The sequence below is a fragment of the Lampris incognitus genome, chromosome 18 (genome assembly GCF_029633865.1).
Source record: "Lampris incognitus isolate fLamInc1 chromosome 18, fLamInc1.hap2, whole genome shotgun sequence".
In the NCBI taxonomy this organism is placed as follows: domain Eukaryota; kingdom Metazoa; phylum Chordata; class Actinopteri; order Lampriformes; family Lampridae; genus Lampris; species Lampris incognitus.
Genome location: NC_079228.1, coordinates 11,307,312 through 11,333,607, shown reverse-complemented (window position 1 = coordinate 11,333,607; position 26,296 = coordinate 11,307,312). Strand labels below are relative to the sequence as shown.

The 26,296-nt window shown below is 48.9% G+C and overlaps 1 protein-coding gene across 1 annotated transcript in view; it reads left to right on the top strand.

Annotated features, from left to right (window-relative positions):
- Positions 1-26,296, top strand: part of khdrbs3 (KH domain containing, RNA binding, signal transduction associated 3) — a 131,106-nt gene that overhangs the window by 72,722 nt on the left and 32,088 nt on the right. Inside the window, exons 3-6 of the mRNA XM_056298784.1 lie at positions 8,193-8,309; positions 13,730-13,876; positions 14,995-15,134; positions 22,248-22,434. Coding sequence (XP_056154759.1) covers positions 8,193-8,309; positions 13,730-13,876; positions 14,995-15,134; positions 22,248-22,434 — 591 coding nt within the window. The remainder of the gene's footprint in view (positions 1-8,192; positions 8,310-13,729; positions 13,877-14,994; positions 15,135-22,247; positions 22,435-26,296) is intronic.

Sequence of the window (26,296 nt, the reverse complement as noted above, 5' to 3'; positions counted from 1 at the left end):
CTAAAGAGTCTCTTTTCCGCTACAAAGTAGCAGAGGCCATTTGCAAAGCTGCGAGAGGTCCCACCGGTTGTGTCTCCGGTTTTGGATTGTGGCTTTTCTGTGCGGTGGGAATAGTGATTTATCCTTCCGCTGTCACTCCTGTCCTGCTATCCTCAGCACAATCACTCTGCACCGGCTTCCTCTGAACACACCCCTCTGCCAGACCCACAGGAATACATTCAAAGAATGATGAAAAGATCTTAGATGTACACCCCCCCCACACCCACCCCACCCCCCTCACCACCACCACCACCATTCCCTTTTGGTTAAGTGTGATTAATCATACATCCTTTCCCTACTCGTGTCCGCTGACTTTGTAATCACCCGCCAGCCCACAGCTCTCTACCAACGGCCGGCATGGAGATGCTGCAACAATTGAAAATACAGTGGTTTTTAGTTACTGGGCTATTGTCACCCCCCCCACCACCCCACCCCTTTTTTTGGACCACTCTCTGATATACAGTCCAGTGTTGCTATGCTGCAGTTGAGGAGGAGAAGAAAGGAGGTGCAGCGGGGAACCACGACACGGCAGTCGGCATCCTGCAGTGTGATTATAACGTGATTAAACACGTCCGCTTTTCTTGTGGCGGTTGCAGACGGCGTTCGCTCAACGCCCTCAGGCTGGCTCCATTGGCGGTTCACGTCATAACGGGGCCTGAGGGCGTTGAGCGAACGCCCCTCAGGCCCCGTTATGACGTGAACCGCCAATGGAGCCAACGGTACGTTGGTAGTGTAACGTGCATGGATTAGTAGACACGCTGGCCGCTGGCTGGCGGGTCTGACCCTTTAGTGTAGCGGTTAGCGATGCCTCCCGCGGTGCGGGCGATACGGGTTCGCGTCCCGGCCGCGGCAGTTCCTGTGGTTGCGTTGTCCCCCCCGAATTCGCTACAGTGTTTATAAGTCAGAAAATCCCCCGTCTTAACCAAAGCGTCGCTAAAATATCGACCGCCATTGAAACCGTGAGGACTTCAACAGCTGCTGAACAGCAGAGGCTGCACGGGGCTCTCAGACTGGCGGGGGAATGCGGGTCTGCAGACATGTTGACGTGGAAGGCACGTGTTTAAGATGCGTCTCTGATCATTGACGGCGTTGGTCCCCTCGGAACACAGGGCAGGTATAGGTAATCGCTTTTTATATATATGCCAGACTTACACAGAGCCAAACGAATACCATTAAGTCTTGCGTCTGAGAAGCGCCACATCGTGTCACGAAATCATCTGTGTAGTATTTACTGTACCCGACAGCAACCGGTTCATTAAGGATCGACGTTGGTGTCACACAGCCGGGATTGACCAAGCAAAGCCGAAAGATTCAAATTAATACTGGGTTTAACTTAGGCTCTCCTAATATGGACGGTCTGCCACCTCCCACGCAACAACTTGTGTCCTCAGCTCTTTGCTTGGATAGCTACCCGATTAACTCTGTAGTCACGTGGGGGCATCCGGGTAGCATAGTGGTCTGTTCTGCCGGTTCGAATCCCCGTGTTACTTCCGGCTTGGCCGGACGTCCCTACAAACACAATTGGCCGTGTCTGCGGGTGGGAAGCCGGATGTGGGTATGTGTCCTGATCACTGCACTAGCGCCTCCTCTGGTCGGTCGGGCCGCCTGTTCGGGGGGGGGGGGATAGCGTGATCCTCCCACGTGCTACATCCCCCTGGTGAAACTCCTCACTGTCAGGTGAAAAGAAGCGGCCGGTGACTCCACATGTAAGGGAAGAGGCATGTGGTAGTCTGCAGCCCTCCCCGGGTCGGCAGAGGGGGTGGAGCAGCTACCCGGACGGCCCAGAAGAGTGGTATAATTGGCCAAGTACAATTGGGGGGAGAAAAAAAAGGGGGGGGGTCTCTGTAATGACGTAGACTAATCGCATATACCTGCAATAATTGTAGTAGAGAAGTAAGTTTCTTGAGTTTACCAGAGCAAGGTGGCCATGACAAATCCAAGTAGCCCGTTATAGCACCAGAGCGAATCGCTAAGGCTTGGCTCTCAAAATCCCTCACTCAGCAACTGGCCCGAGCCTCCTAATAAGCACCTCGGTTTCTGAGCAGAAGACAAGAGACATATAGGTGTGTTGTAGAACAAAAACGGGGTGCTCCTTTCCTCCTATCTGCTAATTGATGACCTAGATAGTTGAGGGAGACAGCTGAATAACTCACTGTTAAACGGAGGCATGGGGGGGGGGGGCAATCCTTCCGCTCCCCCTCACAAACTCCACATACTGCGGCCTTGCTTTCTATCCTGTGTCTGCAAAGCGTTGTTTTGAACATCCGGGATGCGCGTGTAAAAACTAGGACGCGGTGTCTTAGATGAAGAGCACACCTCTTGCGTGACTTCATTGTTAACAGAATGACGCAAGATCATTGTCCCGAGTTCGCAATGGGAAGTAGGTCTAGTGCTGGCTGCACGTTTTCAGTTGAGTAACCGACGTTGACATTTTAATTACAGTTTTTCTCGGACACGTTTAATTAGGGGGGGGGTGGGAATCTTTCGCAATCTGACGATTCAGTTTCGGTTCTTGAGGTCGCGATTCGATTCAAAGTCGATTTTCGATTCAAGAGGATTCCCGATTCAAAATCGATTCTAGATTTGGTGCAAAGGGGTGCACACTTGAGGAGAGCGAGACGCCGTGGCCGAGGGGCCTGAGGAAGAGGAGGAGGTTGCATGCGTGGTGGAGGGGCCGTAGCAAGAGGAGAAAATAGAGCTCAAGTTTCAAACGAAATTCGGGGCAGAAATGATCGACCGTGTCATCAATCATGGCTTGTCCTTTAGAGATGCTGGACAAAAGGGTCCAGCCCTTTCCGAGTCGGACCACTGTGGCACGTATGGTCAGACTTTTTCGGAATGAGAATAGGCAAAGCACAATATCAGGGCCCAGACACAGCAAACCGACTAGCAGCGACGAAGGCCGACTGTTGCGTCGCCTCACGTCGCCTGCGCCAAAACGTAGCACTTGACCACACCGCAAAGACTACAGCCGAGGCCAAGTAGCATGTACCTTCTGCACTGATTCGCTAAGCTGACCAGCCCATCGGAGGGGTCTCTCTCCACCGCTTCCGCATGCTGAATCAGCCGAAAAGCCGCCGGCAGAGGTCTGACTAGTGCCAACGGTGCAGGATACACCACAAAACCTAGGGTCACGGGCGCTCACTGACGGCCTGACATTGGCTGACCGTCAGCCCGGTGTGTCAGGGCCCTTACTGCACGCCACTGTGCATGTCAGCTGTACCGTATTGCCCTGTTGGCAGAACAAACTGTCTACAGTAATGCAGGTTTTCCATCATTCCCCATATATGCGACTGCCATAAAGTCAATTCTGACACGCTTTTTGCATGGTGATATTGGCGCCCAGGGCAGAGGGGCGCCAACATCGCCATATACAGGGTTCAAATTACACAGTGGCTTTCTGGTGCGCTACTACACATGTCACATGCACACGCGCACACAGGGAGGTGCGCGAGGTCGAGTGCAGGGTTGCTGCGAAAAACCCTTCTACTGTTACTACATACAGTTAATCCTGTCAATAACGTTTCACTTCATACAGAGAAAGTCGAGCCCTGAATAAAATGGCAATCAATACCGCGCAAGATATGGGGTGCGGGTGCATATAAGTAGCACACACGGCACACGTCGCCTATATTATAGGCTGGCCTCTCCGACATCATGTAAGTCCAGCTGATAAAAACAGAAGAGACCAGTTGCATTGCACTTAAGGACCAGATTCACATAACAATATGACCACGCACAAAAAAAAAAAATCAATAGTAAATAGGACTAGGTCCAGTCCTCACAAATACACAGCTCAAGCAAGTAATTCCCTGAGTCTTCCCTCAGATCAGGTGCGGCCACAGGGCAACTTGTTAGCTAGCCGACTCGGTGAAGAGAAGAGGTTCAAGTGGCGATGTAAAAGTAGGGATGTGAGTGCACCGCCACGCGTGGACGGCCTCAGCGGGGAATAGATGCGGCATTATGCTCATAATAGTGGAGACGAACGCTCAGAAATTGGAGTGTAATGAGCGAGTAAACACGACAGCGGTATACTTTTACTGTTATTATTCATTTCAGGAACCTCGATGTACAGAAACATAAAAATCTATAACCCGTGACACAAAAAAAATGGACGGTGTTGCAGAGCTCTCCCTAGATTTCTCAAATCTAGGACATATGTGCTGCCATACCAACTACGGGCCCATACAATACAGGACGCCTCATCACATTTCTTGATGCGCTGAATGAAAGACTGGTCGCGCCTGAATGGAGAGGGCTGCTGAGGCCTGGCGTGACTCCGTATGTCATCATTTGGGACAATGTGGTCTTCAGCCTCTCCCGCCTCGAGAATGAATGGTTTGCAGCGTAGCCCCGTATGATGACGCAATTCATCCCCCGCATACTCTCCTCTTCGGGAACCAAATTGAGGAATCCTTCTCTGCTTGGAGATGGGAGGTATATATGATCACCAGCCACGTGACCAGATGTCCCTCCTGGAGGCGATGAATGCTGGTTGGCTGGCAATAGGTGCAGAGGACTGCCGGGGCTGGATACGCCACGTGAGGGGGGTGTTCCCTCGGCGCGTTGCGAGGGAACGCACCCAGTGAGGTGTAGAGGAGAACCTGTGGCCTAATCGTCAGGAACGAACGGTCTAAATGGGAAGTTCTGAGTATTTCAGCTCCTTATTTGTTTGTTTGTTTCTCCACACGTAAGTTTCCTTTGGTGGCTTTTGTGTTTACTCTATTTTTATTTGCAGTATTCAGCATTTCTGAGTTTGGAAAGTATGGGGGGGGGGAAAAGAATGATATGGAGAAATCCGATGCCGTGCCATAAAAAATGTTGTTTTTGTGTATTTCAGATTTTGTTTGAAATCCTTTGTCGGTTCTTTGGTGAGATGAAAATGCAGTACAACAGCTGTCAGCTGCGCCATAACGAGCGTCTGAATTTGTCCGCTCCGGGTGTTTACTGTAGGTCTCACATATCAACGAAAGCTCACCGGTATGGAAAGACCAGCGCACGAGAACGGTCTATTCCGTTGCCTACCAACACGGGGATCGCCGGTTCGAATCCCCGTGTTACCTCCGGCTTAGTCGGGTGTCCCTGCCGACACCCACATCCGGCTTCCCACCCGGATGTGGGTATGTGTCCTGGTCGCTGCACTAGCGCCTCCTCTGGTGGGTTGGGGCGCCTGTTTGGGGGGGGGAGGAGTGAGGGCAATAGCGTGATCCTCCCACGCGCTACGTCCCCCTGGTGAAACTCCTCACCGTCAGGGGAAAAGAAGCGGCTGGCGACTCCACATGTACGGGAGGAGGCGCGTGGTAGTCTGCAGCCCTCCCCGGATCGGCAGAGGGGGTGGAGCAGCGACCGGGACGGCTCGTACAAGTGGGGTAATTGGGGAGTGGAAGGGGGGGGGTTAAAAAATTTTAAATAAATGATCGCTTAGAAAGTGTGTTGTCCCCCCCCCCCCCCCAGTATTTGAGCAGGGCACCTCAGAGGTGTGCAGGGTGCAGCATGGTCTGTTAGCTCCAGCAAAGTCATAACGAGGAATCAAATTCACGTGTGATATGCTCGCCTGCCTTTTTGGCACATGCTATAAATAACTATGTAAAGCACCAACAACCGGCACAGGTCGTAATGCGTCTTAGAAACTCGGTAGTATCGGAACTGACTTTGGCACCACTGGATCCTGGTGTTACTGGTGCCGGTCGGATCTAATTTGACGAGGATATAAAAGGACACTGACGTGGACCGCTCATCTTGTCAACTGGCTCCAGAAGAGTTATGCCATTTTTTTTTTAGTCTTGTCCCCACGGTTGTATTTTTTTGGCAAGTTGTCGGTACGTTTATTTCCCCAATATACCAATCCCGAATGTCCCCCTTCCCTGTGAAAATGCACTGTTTGGGCTCCTCCGCTTCTAATTCTAGCAAAGCAAATCAACACCGTGTCATCAGTTTGAGTTTAGTAGTTGTGAAATCACATATTCGTGAATCTGCTTTCCGGTCGTAAAGCGTCTTTGAAAACAATACAGTACAAGAATCCTTCATTCTAAAAGTAGGACAGCAGTCAAACAGTAAATGTGTGTGTTGTTAGTGACCTGTGTGCTCGTGTTTCTATTTGGTATTTTGCCTTTTAATGTAAAGCACGTTGAGCTTACTTGTGATGACGTGTGCTATATAGATGAACTCGCCATTGCAGACGTGGAGCAGGCATTATGGCTGAACTGGTTCATGCTGATGACCGTATTGTGTTGTCCACTGAGCAATGCTTGTTGGGAAGAATGTATTCGTTTGACCTCAGGTTGCGTTGTGTGATGGATGTGTTTGCTTTTGTTGCACCTTTTGTGAGTGTTGGAGCATTTTGCAAACAAAATGTGTCATTTGGGCCCGGCCATTTTCTGTTTAGGCCTGAGTGTGAACGGTTCTGAAAATGTAATGGGCGGCCTGGTGACGTGGCGGTCTGTTCCGTTGCCTACCAACATGTGGATCGCCGGTTCGAATCCCCGTGTTACCTCCGGCTTGGTCGGGCGTCCCTACAGACACAACTGGCCGTGTCTGTGGGTGCACTAGCGCCTCCTCTGGTCAGTCGGGGCGCCTGTTCGGGTGGGAGGGGGAACTGGGGGGAATAAGTTGATCGTCCCACACACTACGTCCCCCTGGTGAAACTCCTGTCAGGTGAAAAGAAGCGGCTGGCGACTCCACGTGTATGGGAGGAGGCACGTGGTAGTCTGCAGCCCTCCCCGGATCGGCAGAGGGGGGTGGAGCAGCGACCGGGACGTTTTGGAAGAGTGAGTAATTGGCCAGATACCCCCCCCCCCAAAAAAAGAAAATGTAACCTCTGAATGATTCAAATGTGTTCAATCAAATCTCATCTGATTGGACACGTGACCGCAACATTGTAACACAGATGCTTTTGCAGCAGTTGAACAGAGCTAGCATTAGCTTGCCTGAACCCTGTTCTTAGCTAACCAGCAACCCTGAAAAGCGAGCTGACACACCAGAAACTTGTGTCGAAGGTTTGATTTGTCTGAGCAGGTTAAAGGTCACAGAAACGGCTGATGGCGTCCCTGTGAAATCTTTACAGCAGCATACATTTCCCCGCACCCACTCGCAGCCTCCCCCCGAGTCTGCGCAGATGGTGCAGCGGAGGTTTGGGACCGATTCAGAAGCCGGTGTCACGAGCCGCTTCACGTGTAAAAACGTGGCCTCGTGTACTCGTGCTGTGTTCCGGACCACTCGGAAATCGAGCACTTCCGACCTCCTACTAGAAAAAGTACAACGGAACTTCCGCCAATCAAAGTCGTTGTTCCAGCTGTGTGTGACGTCACACAACAATGGAGGCACACAGTGTAAATGGTAAACCTTCAACTACGGCAACGTAAAGTATGTTTGCCTGTATTTAATAACAATACATGCTATCGTATAGTAAACCTGCTAGCGTCCATTTCAGCATCTCTGATATATCCTCCGCACCATTGCACCTCTTATTTCACCTGTGTAAGTCAATCCTTGTGTATATATCTGAAGATTGTTGTGTTGTAGCGTTGTTATTCTACGTTCTGTATGCAAATTGATGTCAAAACATGTCGACAGTGTTATTAAAATGCTAAGCAATCTCTGGAAGTTATCTGTGCACAAGTTATCCTTCTGTTTCGTCTCTATGTGCACGGGGGCCGCACTGCTGACAATTCACCTGTTCATACGCTTGCCAATAAAAACAGCAGGTTATCACGGTCAGCCATGTTGTTTTGTTTTTTTTACGTTTGGCATCGTGCACCTGGAACGCTTGGGGGTCAGACATTGGAAATTCCAACTGGGAAATTCCTACTCCGGACTCGGAGTGGGCGCCGCATAATTATCGCCGCGTTTACATTTGTCATTGTGCTCTGTGCCTTCTGTTGCCGCAGGTTTCTAACTCACGATAGCTCCTCTAGCCCGTACCGTGTGGTGTTGTTAAGCTGTGAGTGTCGGGCGTAGGCCTGCGGAGTGGCTCCCACACTCCGTCGGCCCGCTGTGTCAGGCGCGGGCCAGGGAAGCGGCCTGCTAGGCATTCTTTAGCTTCAGCCACTAGCAACCGCGTTAAGCAAGTGTGGGTGATAGAAGGGATGTTTGTCTTTTTCCTTATTCTTGGTCAAAGCTGGCTCTGACTGATCCTGCCTTGCTCTGTGTTGCAGTTTAACTTTGTCGGCAAACTGCTCGGGCCCCGGGGGAACTCGTTAAAGAGGCTACAGGAGGACACCCTCACAAAGATGTCCATCCTCGGAAAGGGATCCATGAGAGACAAAGAAAAGGTAACACTCCGGTTTCCTCCCCTCCCTCTCTCCACCCTCTTCTCCGTCCTGCTTTGGTTCTTTCTGTTCTCCTCCTCTCCCCCTCGGTCATTCTCTCCTCACCAACTACCGTTCGGGGTGGGAGGGGAGGGGGGTTCTGGGTCTTATTCATGCATGCAAGAAGGAAATATCCCAACACAAATAATAATAATAATAAAATAATCATTACATTTATGTATATTTAAATAATATCATGTAATGATATATGGCCCTGTGATGGCCTGGCGGTCTGTCCAGGGTGTCTCCCCGCCTGCCGCCCAATGACTGCTGGGATAGGATCCAGCATCCCCGTGACCCTGGTTGGGATAAGCGGCTTGGATAATGGATGGATATAACAATATATTTATGATAATTAGAAATTATTATAACTATAATTTGTAAGTAAATTGTTATATTTATAATATTATTTATATTATTATATATCATTGTTATTTTAAATATATATATATATATAATATTAAATGTATATAAGTAAATATTATATAAATTATTTTATATATATATATATAAAAGTATAATACTTTATATTTTATATATATATATATATAAATAAAGTATTATATTTATATATATATATATATAAATTATACTTTTTTATATATATATATATATATATATATATATAAATTATACTTAATACTTATATATATATAAATTATTATACTGATATATATATATATATATATATATTTATGAATGTAAATGGAAAGACAATTGCAGATTGTGTGGGACGGCTAAGCAGTCTAACAGTGGTGATTATTACACAAACGCCAGTCCGTCCGCTGGTACTAAACGAGTCCCTAAACCAACAAATAGACGAGAAATAAATGCAGGAGGCGCGGCTTGGAAGGGAGGACACTAAATAAAAAGGGGGGGGGCTTCGCTCGTCTCGCCTGCGAGGCTCCTCCGTTTGTCACGCAGGTGATTTGTGGCGGCGATGATTTTTTGCTATCATATAGCACCATTCCTTTTGATTGCCCCGATCAATAGCGTGTGATGGCAGGCTGCCTCTGACCGGCCGATGAAAGGATCTGTCACGGAGATGTGCTGACCTCGGCACCACTCACCTGTCCTCGCGCCAGATTTATGGCTGACGAGTTTGCTCCCGGTGGGGGCGGGGGCGGGGCGGCGATGCTGCCATTGTTTTTTTGGCTGGGAGTGGGGGGGGGGGGAAGAAAAACCGCAGTCAGACAACCATTACATTGTCTCCAGTTGATCCTTTTCTCACTTGGACACTCCCCCCCCCCCCCCCCCAGCCGCGCAGCGTCTTGCCATATGTCGTTGTATTTTACAGCTCTTGAAATTCTCTTTGTAGGTCAGGGAGCTGGGCCACCACAGAACAGAGCTTCTTTGTGTGTGCGTGTGTGTGTGTGTGTGTGTGTGTGTGTGTGTGTGTGTGTGTGTGTGTGTGTGTGTGTGTGTGTGTGTGTGTGTGTGTGTCCTAAACCCAGGGAGAAAGAGGGAGGCTCTGTTTGTACCACAGGCTGTTTTACGCCGAGCCAAAACAACGCTGTCTGGTCTCGATTTAAGGCGCTTGCTGAGGACACTGACGCTTCTCGTCGCATACCGGGCCTCGAGGGCCGCAGGAGATAACGCGCCGTTTTTGCACCCCGCCGATCATCACCTACCAGCGGCACGTGTAGTTTCTGGCGGGAAAAAAAACAGCCCACGCTGGCCAAAGGGGGGAAACGTGCAGCATTTGAAGTGAGTTGTGAGACAGTGGTGCAGACAAAAGAGCCGCGGCATAACCTTTCCGAGAGCCGCCGCCGCCGGGAGACCTCGATCGTTTCGTTGATGAGGAAGTGGGCATTAGATGAAGGCGACGGTCTCTCGGTCTCATCTCGGAGTCTGGATGCGGCATCCCGCGGGTCCCGGTGATGCGAAAATGTGGGATTTTGAAGGCATCCGCAGATCTCGCTCGTTCTCCTGCCGGAGCCGCGGCGGAGCCATGCGTTCTCATCAGTGGGGAGACCAACCCCCCCCCCCAGACTCTTTGTCAATGAGCCAGTTTGGAGGCCATCCTCAGTCTCCTCAGTCTCCTCAGTCCTGCGCCATAAGGCGGCTGTTGTCCTGTCATGTCATATGCACGTGCACTGATCCGTGGGTTTTATTGGTTGACGTGATCATATCGTGTTTAGGATACGTTTTTAAGGAAGAGGGATGAACACAGGGTGACGTACAAGAGTGGAGGGAGGTGTGCACATGTGGACTACACCTTATGCGGGAGGCGCCATCTGAAAGGGATTGGAGACTGCGAGGTGGTGGCGAGAGAAAACAGCTAGTGTTTAGGATAAAATGCCACGTTGTGATTTTGGAGGTAATATACAGTATGTAGCTTAGCTCCTCTCAAGATTGGGTTTGAAAATCTCCTTCTTAAAGAGTGAAGGCTTTAATGACTAGGCTATTTTAGTGGGTTTGCTGACATATCCAGGTTAAAACCCATGTAAAGGTTAAAAACACGGCAGGCTGGTCTTGGTACTCTGTGATGTTAGCATAGCAGGATAAATACAGCTGGAGATTATAACATTAACGGATCTACTGGGTGTAGGTGTACCAGCACACCTATCAGCATTGTCAGTACTGTCAGTGGTGGGTTTTTGGTACACCTGCATCCAACAGAACCGTTACTAATGTTATTATCTGCAGCTGTTTATCCTGCTATGCTTACATCACAGTCTACCAAGACCAGCCTGCCATGTTTTTTTTTTTTTGGGGGGGGGGGGCTTTTTCCCCTATTGTACTTGGCCAATTACCCCTCTCTTCTGAGCTCTGAGCTCTCCCGGTCGCTGCTCCACCCCCTCTGCCGATCCAGGGAGGGCTGCAGACTACCGCATGCCTCCTCCCATACATGTGGAGTCGCCATCTACTTCTTTTCACCTGACAGTGAGGAGTTTCGCCAGGGGGAGGTAGCACGTGGGAATATCACGCTACCCCCCCCCTCCAGTTCTTCCTCCCCCTCGAACAGGCGCCCCGACCGACCAGAGGAGGCGCTAGTGCAGCGACCAGGACACATACCCACATCCGGCTTCCCACCGGCAGACAGGGCCAATTGTGTCTGTAGGGACGCCCGACCAAGCCGGAGGCAACACGGGGATTCGAACCAACGAGCCCTGTATTGGTAGGCCTACGCTACCCGGACGCCCAGGCTGCCATGTTGTTAACCTTTACAAGGCTTTTAATATTTTGATGTCAGCCAACAAAGTTCTTAAAGTCTTCCAGAAATCATATTTGTGCAAAATAGTTCACGATTTTGACCGTCTGATCTTAAATCCCTTGGGTTTGTTTTCGATCTTATCATCTACCTTTGGTCAGATTTTATCCATGCAATAGTCAGTGAATTTAAAAAATAATAAAGATAAATGGGCATATACACTGCAGACGTTTCTTACCAAAGTACATTTTTAAATATTGAAAGCGAGATCGTGAAATGCAGGGAACCCCCCCCCAAAAAAAAGAAATCAAATATACTAATTAGTAATGCATTGTATCTGTGTGTGTGTATATATATATATATATATATATATATGTGTGTGTGTGTGTGTGTGTGTGCATATATAGATATATACATATGTGTGTGTGTGTGTGTGTGTGTATATATATATATACATATGTGTGTGTGCATATATAAATATATACATATGTGTGTGTGTGTGTGTGTGTGTGTGTGTGTGTGTGTATATACATATGTGTGTGTGTGTGTGTGTATTACGAGAGAGCGAGCTTCCATTTGCGGCTCCCTGCTTACAAGCCCCACCTGACACTAGCCCCTCTACCAGCAGTGGTGCTGCCGTCGTAAAGCACAGATTTATGGGGGAAATTACCATATCATTAACATACCACAGGCACGCTTAAAAGAAGGTTATTTATAATTAGGTGACATCAGAGACACTGCCTCGCGTGGCGTTGGTGAGGCGAGAAGGGGGAAGCAAGTTGCCGCCACTGGATTGCCCTGGAGTAGGCAGGGGTTTCTGCAGAAAAGAAGAAACTGGGGCGCCAAACCTGTTGTTGCCTTTGTGCAACACGGTGGCAGACGTGCGAGGGTTTGGCCGTCCTATTTCTCCCCATCAATAGCGTTATATTGGCCTGTTTCTGTCAGGCCTGAATGGCCTGTGAAGCTTTTCATTGGTAAAGATCAGCGCCACTGTTTACATGTCTTCTGCAAGCCAGAGGTAGATAGTCATCATTTACAATGGCCCTTTTTCTGTTTGTTTGGGGGGGTGGGGGTGGGGGTGGGGGTTCCTGTGTGTGTTTTAACAAAACAAACTTCCACCATGATTTTCTTTTCAGCGGTTTACCGTCGCTTGAGTAAGTCGGAGAGCGCAGCACAGCGGGGTGCAGTTGCACACCCTAAGCATTCAGTCCCGATTGAAGAGCAGAGGCACCGAGTGTAACGACGGGCTGTTTGTTGAAGTCACGTACTCGTCGTTCATCTTAATGGACTCTAAAAATCAAAGTGTTGGGAAAAAATACACCGTGATTATATTTCAAGATTGCAAAGGGCTGTTTGTTACTAGCCAGCGTACAATATCCGTCCCCATCTAGACTCGCTCGCCTCCTCTCGCTCTCGAGAAAGGCGGGGCGGGCGGGACGATCCGCTGCGGTGATGATCCGGGAAACTGTAGAAAGACGCGGACGAGTGACAAGCAGCTGTTGCAGGGACAAAGTAGACGTTTCAATGTGTCGTCGCCGCCAAGTGAACAAATGTTTAGTCTCCGAAAGTTTACAAAACAAAAGCGTGTGACAGCCGGATGACGACTTCCTGTTCGCTTCACCGTGGTAATCCGCGTCGCGCTAATTAGCCTCCTCGTGTACACGTGCGGGACAGAGTTCCTGAACTACATCCTCACAGCAGTCCAGAAATGTATGCGAACCTTGGCTGCCTTAAAAACCAACTCAAAGGGGCGTCCGGGTGGCGTGGCGGTCTATACCGTTGCCTACCAACACGGGGATCGCTGGTTCGAGTCCCCGTGTTGCCTCCGGCTTGGTCGGGCGTCCCTACAGGCACAATTGGCCGTGTCTGCGGGTGGGAAGCCGGATGTGGGTGGGTGTCCTGGTCGCTGCACTAGCGCCTCCTCTGGTGGGTCGGGGCACCTGCTCGGGAGGGAGGAGGAAATGGGGGGATAGCGTGATCCTCCCACATGCTACGTCTCCCTGGTGAAACTCTTCACTGTCGGGTGAAAAGAAGTGGCTGGCGACTCCACATGTATCAGAGGGGACATGTGGGAGTCTTCAGGCAGAGGGGGCGGAGAAGCGACCGGGACGGCTCGGAAGAGTGGGGTAATTGGCCGGATACAATTGGGAAGAAAAGGGGGGGGGTACTAACTCAAACTTATTCTGACTCAGACAGACGAAGTCTGACACCGCTGCTTTTGTGCCGACAGGAAGAGGAGCTTCGGAAGAGCGGCGAGGCCAAGTATCACCACCTGAACGAAGACCTCCACGTTCTCATAGAGGTGTTTGCTCCGCCGGCTGAGGCCTACGCCAGGATGGGTCACGCCTTGGAGGAGATCAAGAAGTTTCTCATACCGGTACGTTCTGCTTTTGCTTTAATGCTTTGCGCAGCTGATCTTTGCCCCCCCCAGTCAGACGTTCCCCGCCGCGTCCGCATGACCCGAGTGAATCACAGCGGTAACAAGCCGCTGAGAGACAGCCGCCCCCCTCCCCCTTCACTCCCTCCGCGCCTCCCACAGTAAATGCATCAGCATATACCATCATCAACTAGAGAGAGATGTTTCTAGCGACGCCGTGATCACAAAACCGAGCCACTGTCGACGGCTTTGTCAACCAGAAGTGGTCGATTTGCTGCGGCCTCGTGTCCGTTGTCCGCCGCGAGAGAGTTTCCCTTCACAAGTGAGGCGGCGAGTAAGAAAAGGGAAAGTGAGTCGTCCTCAAAGGACGGCAAAGGCGGTCGTGCCAAACGGTTGCAGGTGATCGCGCGCTGGGGTCCGGTTTTCCGTCGGTTTGACCGGTTCGGCCGGCGAGCCCGTCTGTGCTGCAGAGGCGCAGGCGGGGCTTTGTCCTGCAGACACACGTCCTCCTGCCCCCTACCGGCCAGACGACTCGTGCGTCCTGGGCGAGCATACCGGCACTTGGGCCAGTGCTATCGGAGACTCTGGTGGACTGTCCGAGTCAGCGGCGCTCTCCTAGCGTGAGGTCTTGGGTGTAACAAAGTGAAGGAGAACCGGCAGGAGTTACTCCGCATGGGACACAACTTCCCTTGGTTAGGTTCAGAAGCAGGAGCGGCCCCCTACGCTTTGACCTATAATACGGAGTTATTAACCCGTCATTACCACCCCGCAAGACACCAGCGCTGACGTAGACCGGACACACAACAGTTGTACCCCATCGCCTTTGTAATCAAGGGCTTATTTCCATTATAATCGCGCGTTCTAATCCGGCGGTGAAACCTGCAGCTGTGCGCGGCGATAACGCAACGCACAGCTGCAGGATTTATCAGCAAGGGATCTGAAATGCTGCGCTGCCTGAGGAGCAGCGGTCACGGCAGCACTGTAAAGTACATTAATTAGATATTCCCGGGGCTGTAACCCTGGAGATAAAGGACCTCGTTTAATACACCGTAATTGAAAGCCAGTGTGTGTGTGTGTGTGTGTGTGTGTGTGCGTGCGCGTGCGTTCTCCATCTTCAGGATTACAATGACGAAATCAGACAGGCCCAGCTGCAGGAGCTCACCTACCTGAATGGCGCCTCCGAGGATGCCAAGGTGCCGTCGGTCAGGGGCAAGCCAGCGTCGCGTGGAAGAGGGACGCCTGTTCCGGGGCCTCCCAGGTAACCCCGACACCCGAGCCTCTGCGCTCGCTCGCTCGCCGCCCGGCACACCCGTTTGCCTCTTGAGCCTCGACCCAGTCGGGGGGGCGTTCACAGAATGTATTCCACGAAATTTATTTATTTATTTTTATTCTATTTTCCTTCAAATGTATTTGTGTTTATTCTATTTATTAGATAGATATTTTATTTATTGTAAATTTTTTATTTACTATTTATCTATTTACTTAAGTAGTCATTATTTGTTAAGATTATTTATAATAGATATTATGTTTTATGTAGATTTTTTTTATTCGTCAATTTATGAAATTTATTTATTCTATCACCTTAGGTGTGTGTGCGTGTGCATGTTTGTGTATGTATATATACATATATATATACATATATACATGTATATACACACACATATATATATGTGTGTGTATGTATATATATATATATATATATATGTATATGTATATATATATATATATATATATATATATATATATATGTATGGGTGATGTAGTGTGCAGTTACTGACGAGACAGTGGCGTGTTTTCAAACGGATGTGTGCAATTGTCTTTGCGTTCTTGTGAATCCATCAACGTGTTATTTCTTTGAATGGACTTATTTATTTATTTATTTTCTTACTAAAATCAAGCCGCTGCTTATCAAATCTCAGCCGAAATACATCCGATAGGTGGCCTGTCAAATGAAATGCCAGGGCGTGATATGTGATGAGCAAACCCACCCGGCAGTCCGCCGTGTATAATGGCGCACGGTGGGGATCACATGGGCAGTAAAGAGCGGCACGGCTGGAGAAACCTCTGATTTCAAGTCCACGTCTCCTCTGCCTTGCTTGAGCACATGCAAATCCCAACCCCTCGGAGAGCTCGTGAAAGGTACAAAATAAAGACACTCGTGGCCACCACGAGACGCCCCGCGCATCAAACCCGGGCTTTTAAACAGAGAATACGAAGCGTCGCATTGTTTGTTCTTTGCGCTTATAAAAGCAAACACAAGTCCTTTTCATCAGATTCGGAGGTAAACAAGGTCATGGAGATGGGGGTGTTTGTATTGCTCTGAGTCAGAATATAATTGGCTGTGTTTTGAATCGCACCGTAATTAGCATTTACCGTGCCTAATTTGAGTGTGATAAAGCAGACGTCCCACAGGCCCCTTGAGTCGTGTATGCTACACTACGAACTCACGCTAACGTGCGCGTGCTTTTATTAGATGTCTCTACTCGGCTATGTAGACTTTATCGGGGTCACGTGTTCCACTTTGCTTTGACTTTGACCAGAACTGTTGCTGCGAGTCCTACATTTAAAGGGGGGAACTGAATTCCGGCACCAAACCACGTTTCTTTCATGCGCTTGCGGACAGTTCAGTCTGTGCCGGCAGAAACGTTCACCCATGTCCCCTTCAGCCTGAGACGAGAGACCAGACCTTCCCTCCGCCAGTGTGAGTGTGTCCACTAAGATGAAATGTAAAGAACAGTAAGACGGCCCGGGGTGCTCTCTTGATGGTTTTATGCAGATACATGTAATAATCACAGATCATTTCTCTCCTCTGATACGCCCGATTTGACATACGTCGTCTCAATGGAATGGCTTGGACTTGGATCTCCACGAACTCGCCAAAGTCTTACTTTGGCGTTTCCTAACTTTGGGTGAGAGTTGCTCATAATCACTCGGAAATCGGAAACTTGCTGGCGAGAGGAACAGCATATGCAGATTTTTTTTTTTCAAATTCATCAGGATTCAAGATGGGGCGTCTGTCAAATATCATTTGTGGACATTGACAGCTCTCTCGTATTTCGTGAACATGAGTCGTTGAGGAGGCTGCCGTATAGAGGTGTATTTCTAATGTCTATAGACTGGGGATTTTTGAGGGTGGGATCGACATAGTCGTTCAGAAGCGTGCTCTATTTGAGAATTGTGCGGTCCAAAGGGTATTTTCATGACAGGAATCGGGAACAATTTATGTGTCATTTCATCTTATGTACTACGTACACAAAAGACATGAAATTCCTTTTCCCCCAGACCGCAGCAGTGCAACACAAAAGATAAAAACACATATCCAAAAACAACACCACCAAAAACAGAGAGAAGAAAGCAAAAAATAAAACAAAACACAAACAGCCAACAACACAGTTCACCCAGTGCAACACAGTCCAAAAACTCCACCGTCCAGAGAATGAACGCCAGCCAGGATGACTGTCGGAACTGCCGCTATGCATGGGCTAGCAGTTAGCCTAGCCTGGCCCGCCTCCGGGTCCCGTCAGACCACCCTCGGTGTTTCCCCCTCAGGCGCAGGTCCAGGCAGGGCTGTGGTCCCTGGGCCCATCGGATGCAGCAGACCAGGCTCCTTCCGCCGATCGAACACCAGCTCTCCAGCCAGACACCTTCGACACACCTCCCCCGCACTCCACACGACAACACAAACGCAGACAAAACACTGCACAGTCGACGTTAGAAGCTGCCACCAGACTGCCTCTGTGTTTCCTCTCGGGCAGGGCCGTGGGCTAGCAGTTAGCATAGCCTGCCCCGCTTCCACGTCCTGTCAAACCGCCCTCTGTGTTTCTTCTTCAGGCCCACAGAACGCAGCACACCAAGCTCTCTCAGCCGATCCAGTGCTATCTCTCCCAGCCAAGTTATTATTATTATTACAATACATTTTGTTTGTGGGCACCTTACAGAACACAGTAAAAAAAAAAACAGCACTGTATAAGACAGCATAAAATCAAAACAAAGCAGGGTAGACAATAAAAAGTTAACACAACAGATAAGAATAAAATCATCATCTGCACAAAACTCAATGAAGTGTGGATCAGACTGAATATGCCAGTTTGAAAAGGTACATTTTGAGATGGGTTGAAGGTTGAAAGAGAGTCCATGTTGCAAAATTCTTGTGGGAGAGAGTTCCATAGGCGGGGGGCAGAATGACTGAAGGCTCTAGACCCCACGGTAGTCAAGTGGGCCAATGGTGTAGTGAGTTGGAGAGCAGATGGTCTGAGAGTGTGGGAGGGCGTGTGGCTATGAAGGAGTTCAGAAAGATATGAAGGAGCTAGGTAATTAAGGGCCTTAAAAGTGAGAAGCAGGATCTTGAAGTCGATATGGTATTTAACAGGGATGAAGCTGCTGAAGAACAGGAGTGATATGATCTATGGAAGGAGTTCTGGTAATGATATGGGCAGCTGAATTCTGTATCAATTGAAGTTTATGAAGACACTTGAGGGGAAGACCAAAAAGGATAGGATTGCAGTCGTCAGTACAGGATGAAACCAGGGTGTGAATAACTATGGCGGTGCTGTTAGGTGTAAGTGATAGGCGAAGACGATTAATATTGTGTAGGTGGAAGTATACAGACCAAGTAACGTTGTTGATGTGAGCTTCACAAGATAATGTGCTGTCCAAGATGACACCCAGACTCTTAACCCGAGGCGATGGAGGAACTATAGAATTGTCAATAGTTAGAGAAAAACTATCAGGTTTAGCCAAAGTAGATTTAGTGCCTACTAGGAGGACCTCAGTTTTATCGCCATTAAGTTTGAGGAAGTGGTATGAAAACCAGGATTTTATTTCTAGTTAGCAGTCAGAAAGGGAAGTGGATCGAAGAGTGAAGGTATGCTTGGTGGATAGATAAAGCTGGGTGTCATCCACATAGTAGTGAAATTGTATGCCGAATTTCATGAAAATGTGGCCAAGAGGTAATAAGTAAATAATAAATAGGAGGGCTCCCAATACGGAGCCCTGTGGAACACCAGTAGTAACACGAAAGGACGGTAATCTCAAAGTTTTAAATTGGACAAATTATTATTATTATTATTATTATTATTATTATTATTATTAGCCATTAGTAAAGCTAATAAGTATTGGAGTACATTATGTAGTGCATACTTCATATGAATGCAGTGTGCAGTATGCTGCTGTACTTTGTTTGCCCTCAATAGCACTAAACATTAGCACACTTTCAAGCACGTTCCCCATCTCCTTCTCCTGATAGCAAAATTGTCAAAGAATAGGAAGAACCATGTGCGCGGGAAGATGTTTTAAGTAGGGGGGCTGCCAACTAAAACAAAAAAAGTATTGTGGCAAGCCGGCATGGAGGAATGAGTCGAGAGCCAGAGATTTCTTTTTAATCGCAACTCCCATGCCCATACACCGCACGAACCCGGGAGTGCTCTTTTATTCACACCGGCCAGAACGGATCAGAACTGACAACAACCTAACGAGTCCCCCTCCCCCCCAATGTCTAAAGTGTCAATATCAATCCCAGTCATGGTCCTACAGTCAGTTAGTCAGTAAACGGTCTCCTACTTAGTCTGAGTCAAACCCCCAAAACAACAACACAAGAATAACCACAACATAAACACCACATGGTTAAAACACAATTTTAAATCTAAACTTAACAGTCTCATCAGCCATTGCGCTCCCCCAGCGCAGAACCGCTGACAGTCAGATTGACCGCCTCCCCCGGTTGCTACAGTATGACATCACTGTTTTGCTTGTAAGGTGCGTGTGTAGCAGATTGTTATTAAAAATGTACATTCCACGCAACCCTAGCCCACTGTTTAGAATAAAGGTATGTCTTATTTTTTTTGCATTTGTACGTCAGGAAAAGTTAGGCATACTGTTGGGTCTAAGATGTTACACAACCACCTGCCACTACTGGGGGGGCTGCACCCACCACTAGGGGGAGCTCCAGCCCCCCCCCTTCCTGCACTAATGGGAAGAATGCTTGCTTTTTTTATACCAATCATTTACATAAATTATGCTCCATCAGTTGTGACATAATAGAAAATGGACGTGGATGAAATGAACCAAGAAATCCGAAGTTCCTACTTTGCATAGCACTCCCACCCAAACAAGTGCCTTGACACTAAATGGTGATGGAGGTCCCATGGCTCGGGTCCTGGGCTGCCCCGGTGGCATCTGGACACTGCTTTGCATCCTCCTCATCATATTCTTCATATAGCTTATAATTCGACTATCCTCTTTCAATTTTGTATTCTAAAAATTGTGCACACACAACATCTATCGCGCGGTGTCCATCTTGGGAGAGAGATCCCTCCTCTGTTGCTCTCCCTGAGGTTTTTCCTATTTTTTTTCTCCCTGTTAAACTTTTTTTTTGGGGGGGGGTTGTTCTTTATCCGATACAAGGGTCTAAGGACAGGGTGTTGTGTTCCTCTAAAGCCCACTGAGGCTAATTTATAATATGCGGTATTGGTCTATACAAATAAAGTTGACTTGACTTGACTACTGGGGAAACAATTTAGGCACAGTAGCTAGCCGAGACAATAATGAGGAAATCCAGACATATTCAATAGCCGACTGTCAGTCAGCAGCCAGATCCTCAGACAGACTTCCAAGAGCTGCAGTGGAAGTAATTCATTCAGGGAAATAATGAAGCGGCTGAAGATGCTCGTGTTGGTGTCCTCCGCTCACTTCATCCTTGATTGGGTCTCAAATGCAGCAGGGTATTCAGATGGATTTGGACGGCTGTTGATAGAAGGAGCAACACCAAAGATTAAGGAGCTAAGCGCGACTATCCAATTTGTGAGACGCTGAAAAGAAAAAAAATCCTAGTATTAGCTCTGTTTCTTTGCAGACTCGCGAATCAGTTCATTTGTGTAATGCGGAGGATGTGTGTGGCTGGCCTCCACGTATGTCACGTGTTTGTATGGAGACTGAATCACTTTCTTAACGTCTAGCTCTCGTTATCTAACTGAGCAGGTAAATAACCAAACTAGAGTCAAATACTGATAAATTATGCCCCCCCCCCACTTTCCCCCCAATTGTGTCCCGCCAATTACCCCACTCTTCTGAGCCGTCCTGGTTGCTGCTCCACCCTCTCTGCCGATCCGGGGAGGGCTGCAGACTACCACATGCCTCCTCCGATACATGTGGAGTCACCAGCCGCTTCTTTTCACCTGACAGTGAGGAGTTTCACCAAGGCGACGGAGCACGTGGGAGGATCACACTATTCCACCCCACCGAACAGGCGCCCCGACCAACCAGAGGAGGCGCTAGTGCAGCGACCAGGACACATACCCACATTTGGCTTCCCACCCACAGACACGACCAATTGTGTCTGTAGGGACGCCCCACCAAGCCGGGGGAAACACGGGGATTCGAACCGGGATCCCCGTGTTGGTAGGCAACGGAATAGACCGCTACACCACCCGGGCGCCAATAAATTATGGCTTTGGTATTAGTTTGTCAGCTGGCTGCCACCATGGCTATGACAACAGCAGGACTGTACGTTAGCATATCAGTAGATTTATTTAAACCCTAATCCATCTAGCTTCGTTTTAGTATTGCAAAATAAATGAAACTTGGCATGAAACCTCTTTTTTAGCTCTGGGTTGTTTTGTTTTTTTTTTGGTTATTTTTATATATATTTTTTGCAAATACAAAGCTTAAAAAATATATATATATTCTACCAGAGCTAAAAAAACATATATTTTTCATATATTTGTAATTATTTTTTAATATTTTTTATGAATACAAACCTAATTTTTTTTTAGTTTTTATATATTTTTATATATTTTATATATATATATATATATTCTTTTTTTAATAAATACAAAGTTAACAAAATACATGTTTTTTTTTCTGGTAAAAACTGTTTCAGTGAGACGTTCGTCACACGACAACGACCAACATTGCCCTAGAAGTCAAGTCAAGTCAATTTTATTTGTACAGCCCAACATCACAATTACAAATTTGCCTCAAGGGACAGCAACACAACGTCACACAATGTTTTTAATTACACCGTTGATGAGTTATGACATGGGCACGTGTAATTGGTGCATATTGTTGCACGCAGTGTGTGTTCTTTAGTTGTTTTTTCTACTTATTGTTAACACGAAGGCTTCAGAAACTGTAACTCGGTGACTGCAGAGATGCTGTCCGTCTTACGTGTCTTACTTCCACAACAGATTGCAAACGGGCTCTTAGCTGAGACGAGACACTCATCCAAGATTCGGTTGCATTTAAACGGCGTTAAATCCTGCACCAGTTCCGAGCCAAACGGACTTGTAGAGATGCTGACGTGCAGATGCTGCCTGCCTGCCCGCCTGGCTTCCTACTCTTATCTAAAACCCGCCGGCTGTTTGTCTTGTGGTAGGAGTCGAGGAGGAGTGCCTCCCCTCCACGCAGCGGTGCCCAGAGGAGCAGCGCCCAGAGGGGCTCCGCTCAGCCGAGCGCCGTCTTCCAGAGGGAGAGGAGTGCCGGCGCAGAGAGGCAGAGGTGCACCTCCGCCCACAGGATACAGACCTCCCCCGCCCATAGTGCAGGACTCCTACGGTGAATATGTAAGTAGATACGTCAAAAGCACAACACGGGCACACAGGCGGTCTCACGCACACACACGCAGCACGTCCCCCAAACAGAACCAAGAGGCTGCGTGCAGCAGCAGCAGCTCCACCCGCACACTGAAATTAACCCCCCCCCGCCGCCTCATAACATCCCATCTCGGTGTAAAGAGGGAGAATTTGTTGTTGTTGTTGTTGTTGTTGTCGTTGTTGTGATTGTTTTGTGCTCCCTGTGCAGTCTTGTGGGAACCTTGCTGGAATATCAACAGCTGCCAGAGATGAATATATTAGGCTTGGAGTCGGACCCTTTGTGCATTTGCCAAGAGAGTCTCTTGCCGTTCTGTCAAAGCAGACCCCCCCCCCCCCGGGGGACGCCGGCGGGCGTCGGCGTAGCATATTTAGCAGAGAGGAGGTGAGAGGAGGTGGCCTGCATCGGAGAATTACCCCACCGGCCCACACCTAACAACATGTGACAGGTTTATTCGGAGGTTTGCAATTCAAACGCTTGGAGGTCGCAGCGGATGACTCCCGGACCAGCTGTTTCCCATCATTGTCGTCGTTGTAAACTGTACCTCTCGACACCTGCGCCTGCGTGTACCTGGGTGAGGGTGGTGGTGGTGGTGGTGGTGGGGAAACAACCCCAACATCTGCCAGATGATAAATGTAACTGCATCACGGCAAATTAGGGGCTGAATGAGTCTTGCTCTATATATCCCGGATATATCGCCGTCCCCTGGCTGCTGTTCTTCATCAGGCCCCCTAACAAATAGGCTTCTTGTTTCCATCAATAAGATGACCCGAGACGTTTCTCGTCAGTGTTTGTTGCCTGCGTTTATAGCTGCCGCCACTGCGCCGCTTCACCTTCTCTTTCCATTCGTCCGCTTGTCTGTTAGTCGCTGCATGGCATCGCCGTTGGCCAAAACATCCGTTTTCTCTGGGGGGGGGTAGGGGGGTAGGGGGGGGCTGCTTTTCTCCTCTGTTCTTCTATCTCGCGCAGACGTGATGCGCCAGCCCCATTTTAGATTCGGGTGATCATGTTATGAAGATGCATTAACGTCTTCGTCTGGCTAGTTACGCCTGCGTAATTCCTCCCCCTCCCCCCCCCGAAGATTTCATTTTATTTGCGCTGCGCGCGCACCGCCCGGCCGGCGCAAATGACGCCGAATTGCTCCCAAACAGAATCGGAGGAACGCCATCATTCAATCAATCGGTCTTGGCAATTCCGGTCAGACCTCCGCGAGTGCCGCGATGGAGCCAAGTCTCGTTTTGTGTAATTCATTAAGCGCATTTCCATCTCTCTCCTACCTGCCGCTGCTGCCAGCGCGGAGGAGAGAGTCCTAATGTCCTTTCCAGTCGTTGAATAACGTCCCTATCTTACGCCGTTTTGGCGCGCGACGGTGACGCTTCCTGGAGAATTTGGATTCAAGAGCGGCGTTTTTGTAAACAGCACGCCGCTCGGCCGGCTCCGCAAGCGGGAACATGAGGACCACATTATGACTGTAACCACAGCTGTCGGGATTCATAGCGGATGAGAGGCCTAATCCCTTGGGGGGAGGGGGGGGAGGGGGGCAGTGTGTGAGGCAACTGGGTCGGTATTGTTTACCTTAAATCCTCCACATGTAATAATCCTGTCAGAGTATGGTGGGTTATAACCTGGCCCACTCCCGGGGCGTTATAAATGACTGTCGTCCCCTGCGGGCTCGTCCCGATGCTTCGCGTCCGGCCACGCCGAGAGCCAGGCGTGGTTAATTGACCCCCAGGCGTGGTTAATTGACCCCCAGGCGTGGTTAATTGACCCCCAGGCGTGGTTAATTGACCCCCAGGCGTGGTTAATTGACCCCAGGCGTGGTTAAATGACCCCCGGCGTGGTTTGTCCAGCGGTCCATACACATTTCTGGACCGGTTATGTCGCCGTCCTTCTTGCTCCTGTTTTGAAGCTAAATCTGCATACAGGGACCGGGAAGATGCTCTATACTGTAGACAGGAAAAGACACGCATGTTAGGGTGAATACTCCTTCCTGTCTGTGCCCCCGACCAAGGCAACAGGAAGGAATAAGTGGAGTCGATCCCCGGGCGCTGCACGGCGACTACCCCAATGCTGCTAGCTACACCGCTAGCATGGGTTAAATACAGACAGTACATTTCATGTTATGTACACAACGACCAATAAAGAGTATAATATTCTATCGTTCCAGCTAGTATGTAGTATAAGACTGCTCCAATCATGTGTGCTCCAGGATCAAGACCACGTGGTCCTTACCACAAGGCAGGTTTACAGAGTTTCATATTTGGAATTATTCCAGCAAATGTGAGGCGCATGTCCAACACCATGACATGCACTCAGGCAAACTACCTTTGAGACACACAAGTGACCAAGACCAGGCTTGATCCCCCCCCCTCTTCTTCTCCACAATTGTACTTGGTTGCTGCTCCACCCCCTCTGCCGGTCCGGGGAGGGCTGCAGACTACCACATGCCTCCTCCCATACATGTGGAGTCACCTGACAGTGAGGAGTTTCGCCAGGGGGACGTAGCGCGTGGGAGGATCACACTATCTCCTCCTCCCCCCCTGGACAGGCACCCCGACCAACCAAAGGAGGCGCTAGTGCAGTGACCAGGACACATACCCGCATCCGGCTTCCCACCTGCAGACACGGCCAATTGTGTCTGTAGGGACGCCCGACCAAGCCGTGGGTAACACGAGGATTCGAACCGGTGATCCCCGCGTTGGTAGGCAACAGAATAGACCTCCACGCTACCCGGACGCCCCCCATCCTTGATATTCTCCAGATGCCTTGTGACACCAAGGGGTAGTGACAAAAGCTGCAATATTGTTTACGTCACTCTACCTGTGTTGCAGAAAGCCCGAGCTTGCGGACAAGTTCACCTGAACACAGTGGAAAAAAACTTAATTGTTTCATTAATTAACACTGTTAAAGCTGTGTAAACTGAAATCGGCAGACATTTTCTGTGTAGGCATCGACTTACCTTTGCCACGTCAGCATTTTACATACACACCCTCTTTTCCACATCTACCCATCAGCTCACGATCGAACAATTAGGTCATCTAATGGTCGTTTTTTTCCAAGTACGAGATTTAAAGTTTGCATCAAAAAACTTGAACGAAACATCTACGAGTCACCCAGTTGTCACTTCTGGGGAACACAACTGTTATCTGAATCTAATTTTACACAACTGTAAATAGTTTATGCAGCTATTTCTGCAGCATTACAGACAGAGGACCTTCACATTACAGTCTGTTATTTTCATTTGACATCTCGGATGTCAGGAATAAGGCTCCCTGAAGTTACATAATGTATAGCATTATGCCAAGATATATATATATATAGACGCGTATCTTAGACCCAAGATGCTACAGGAAATCTGGTTACAGGTTCACTCAGATTCAAGGTTCAGCTTTCACGCAGACTGGTCAGGAGACTGGTAGCAGCAGAATCCACAATGGGAGAAAGAAGACCAGTCCACACAAACACCCGCGTCACCACTGACTTACGGAGAATAAGGGAAATATATTCACGAGGGTGACAGAAAGCAGCAAAACATGGGAACAAAAACAGCAAGTTCCTTTAACAGTATTGGTCTTGGGCCCAAGAACAGGGGACAAAAAATTACGGAAATAAAATAATTATAAAATAATTGGGTGCCCTTTACTGGCCCCGTGTGATGGCCTGGCGGCCTAGCCAGGGTGTCCCCCCGCCTGCCGCCCAGTGACTGCTGGGATAGGCTCCAGCATCCCCGCCACCCTGAGAGCGGGATAAGCGGCTTGGATAACGGACGGACGGATGTTGTTTTAATGGCTTCCCTAAGTCATGATGAGACGTTATTTTATTTTATTTATTTAT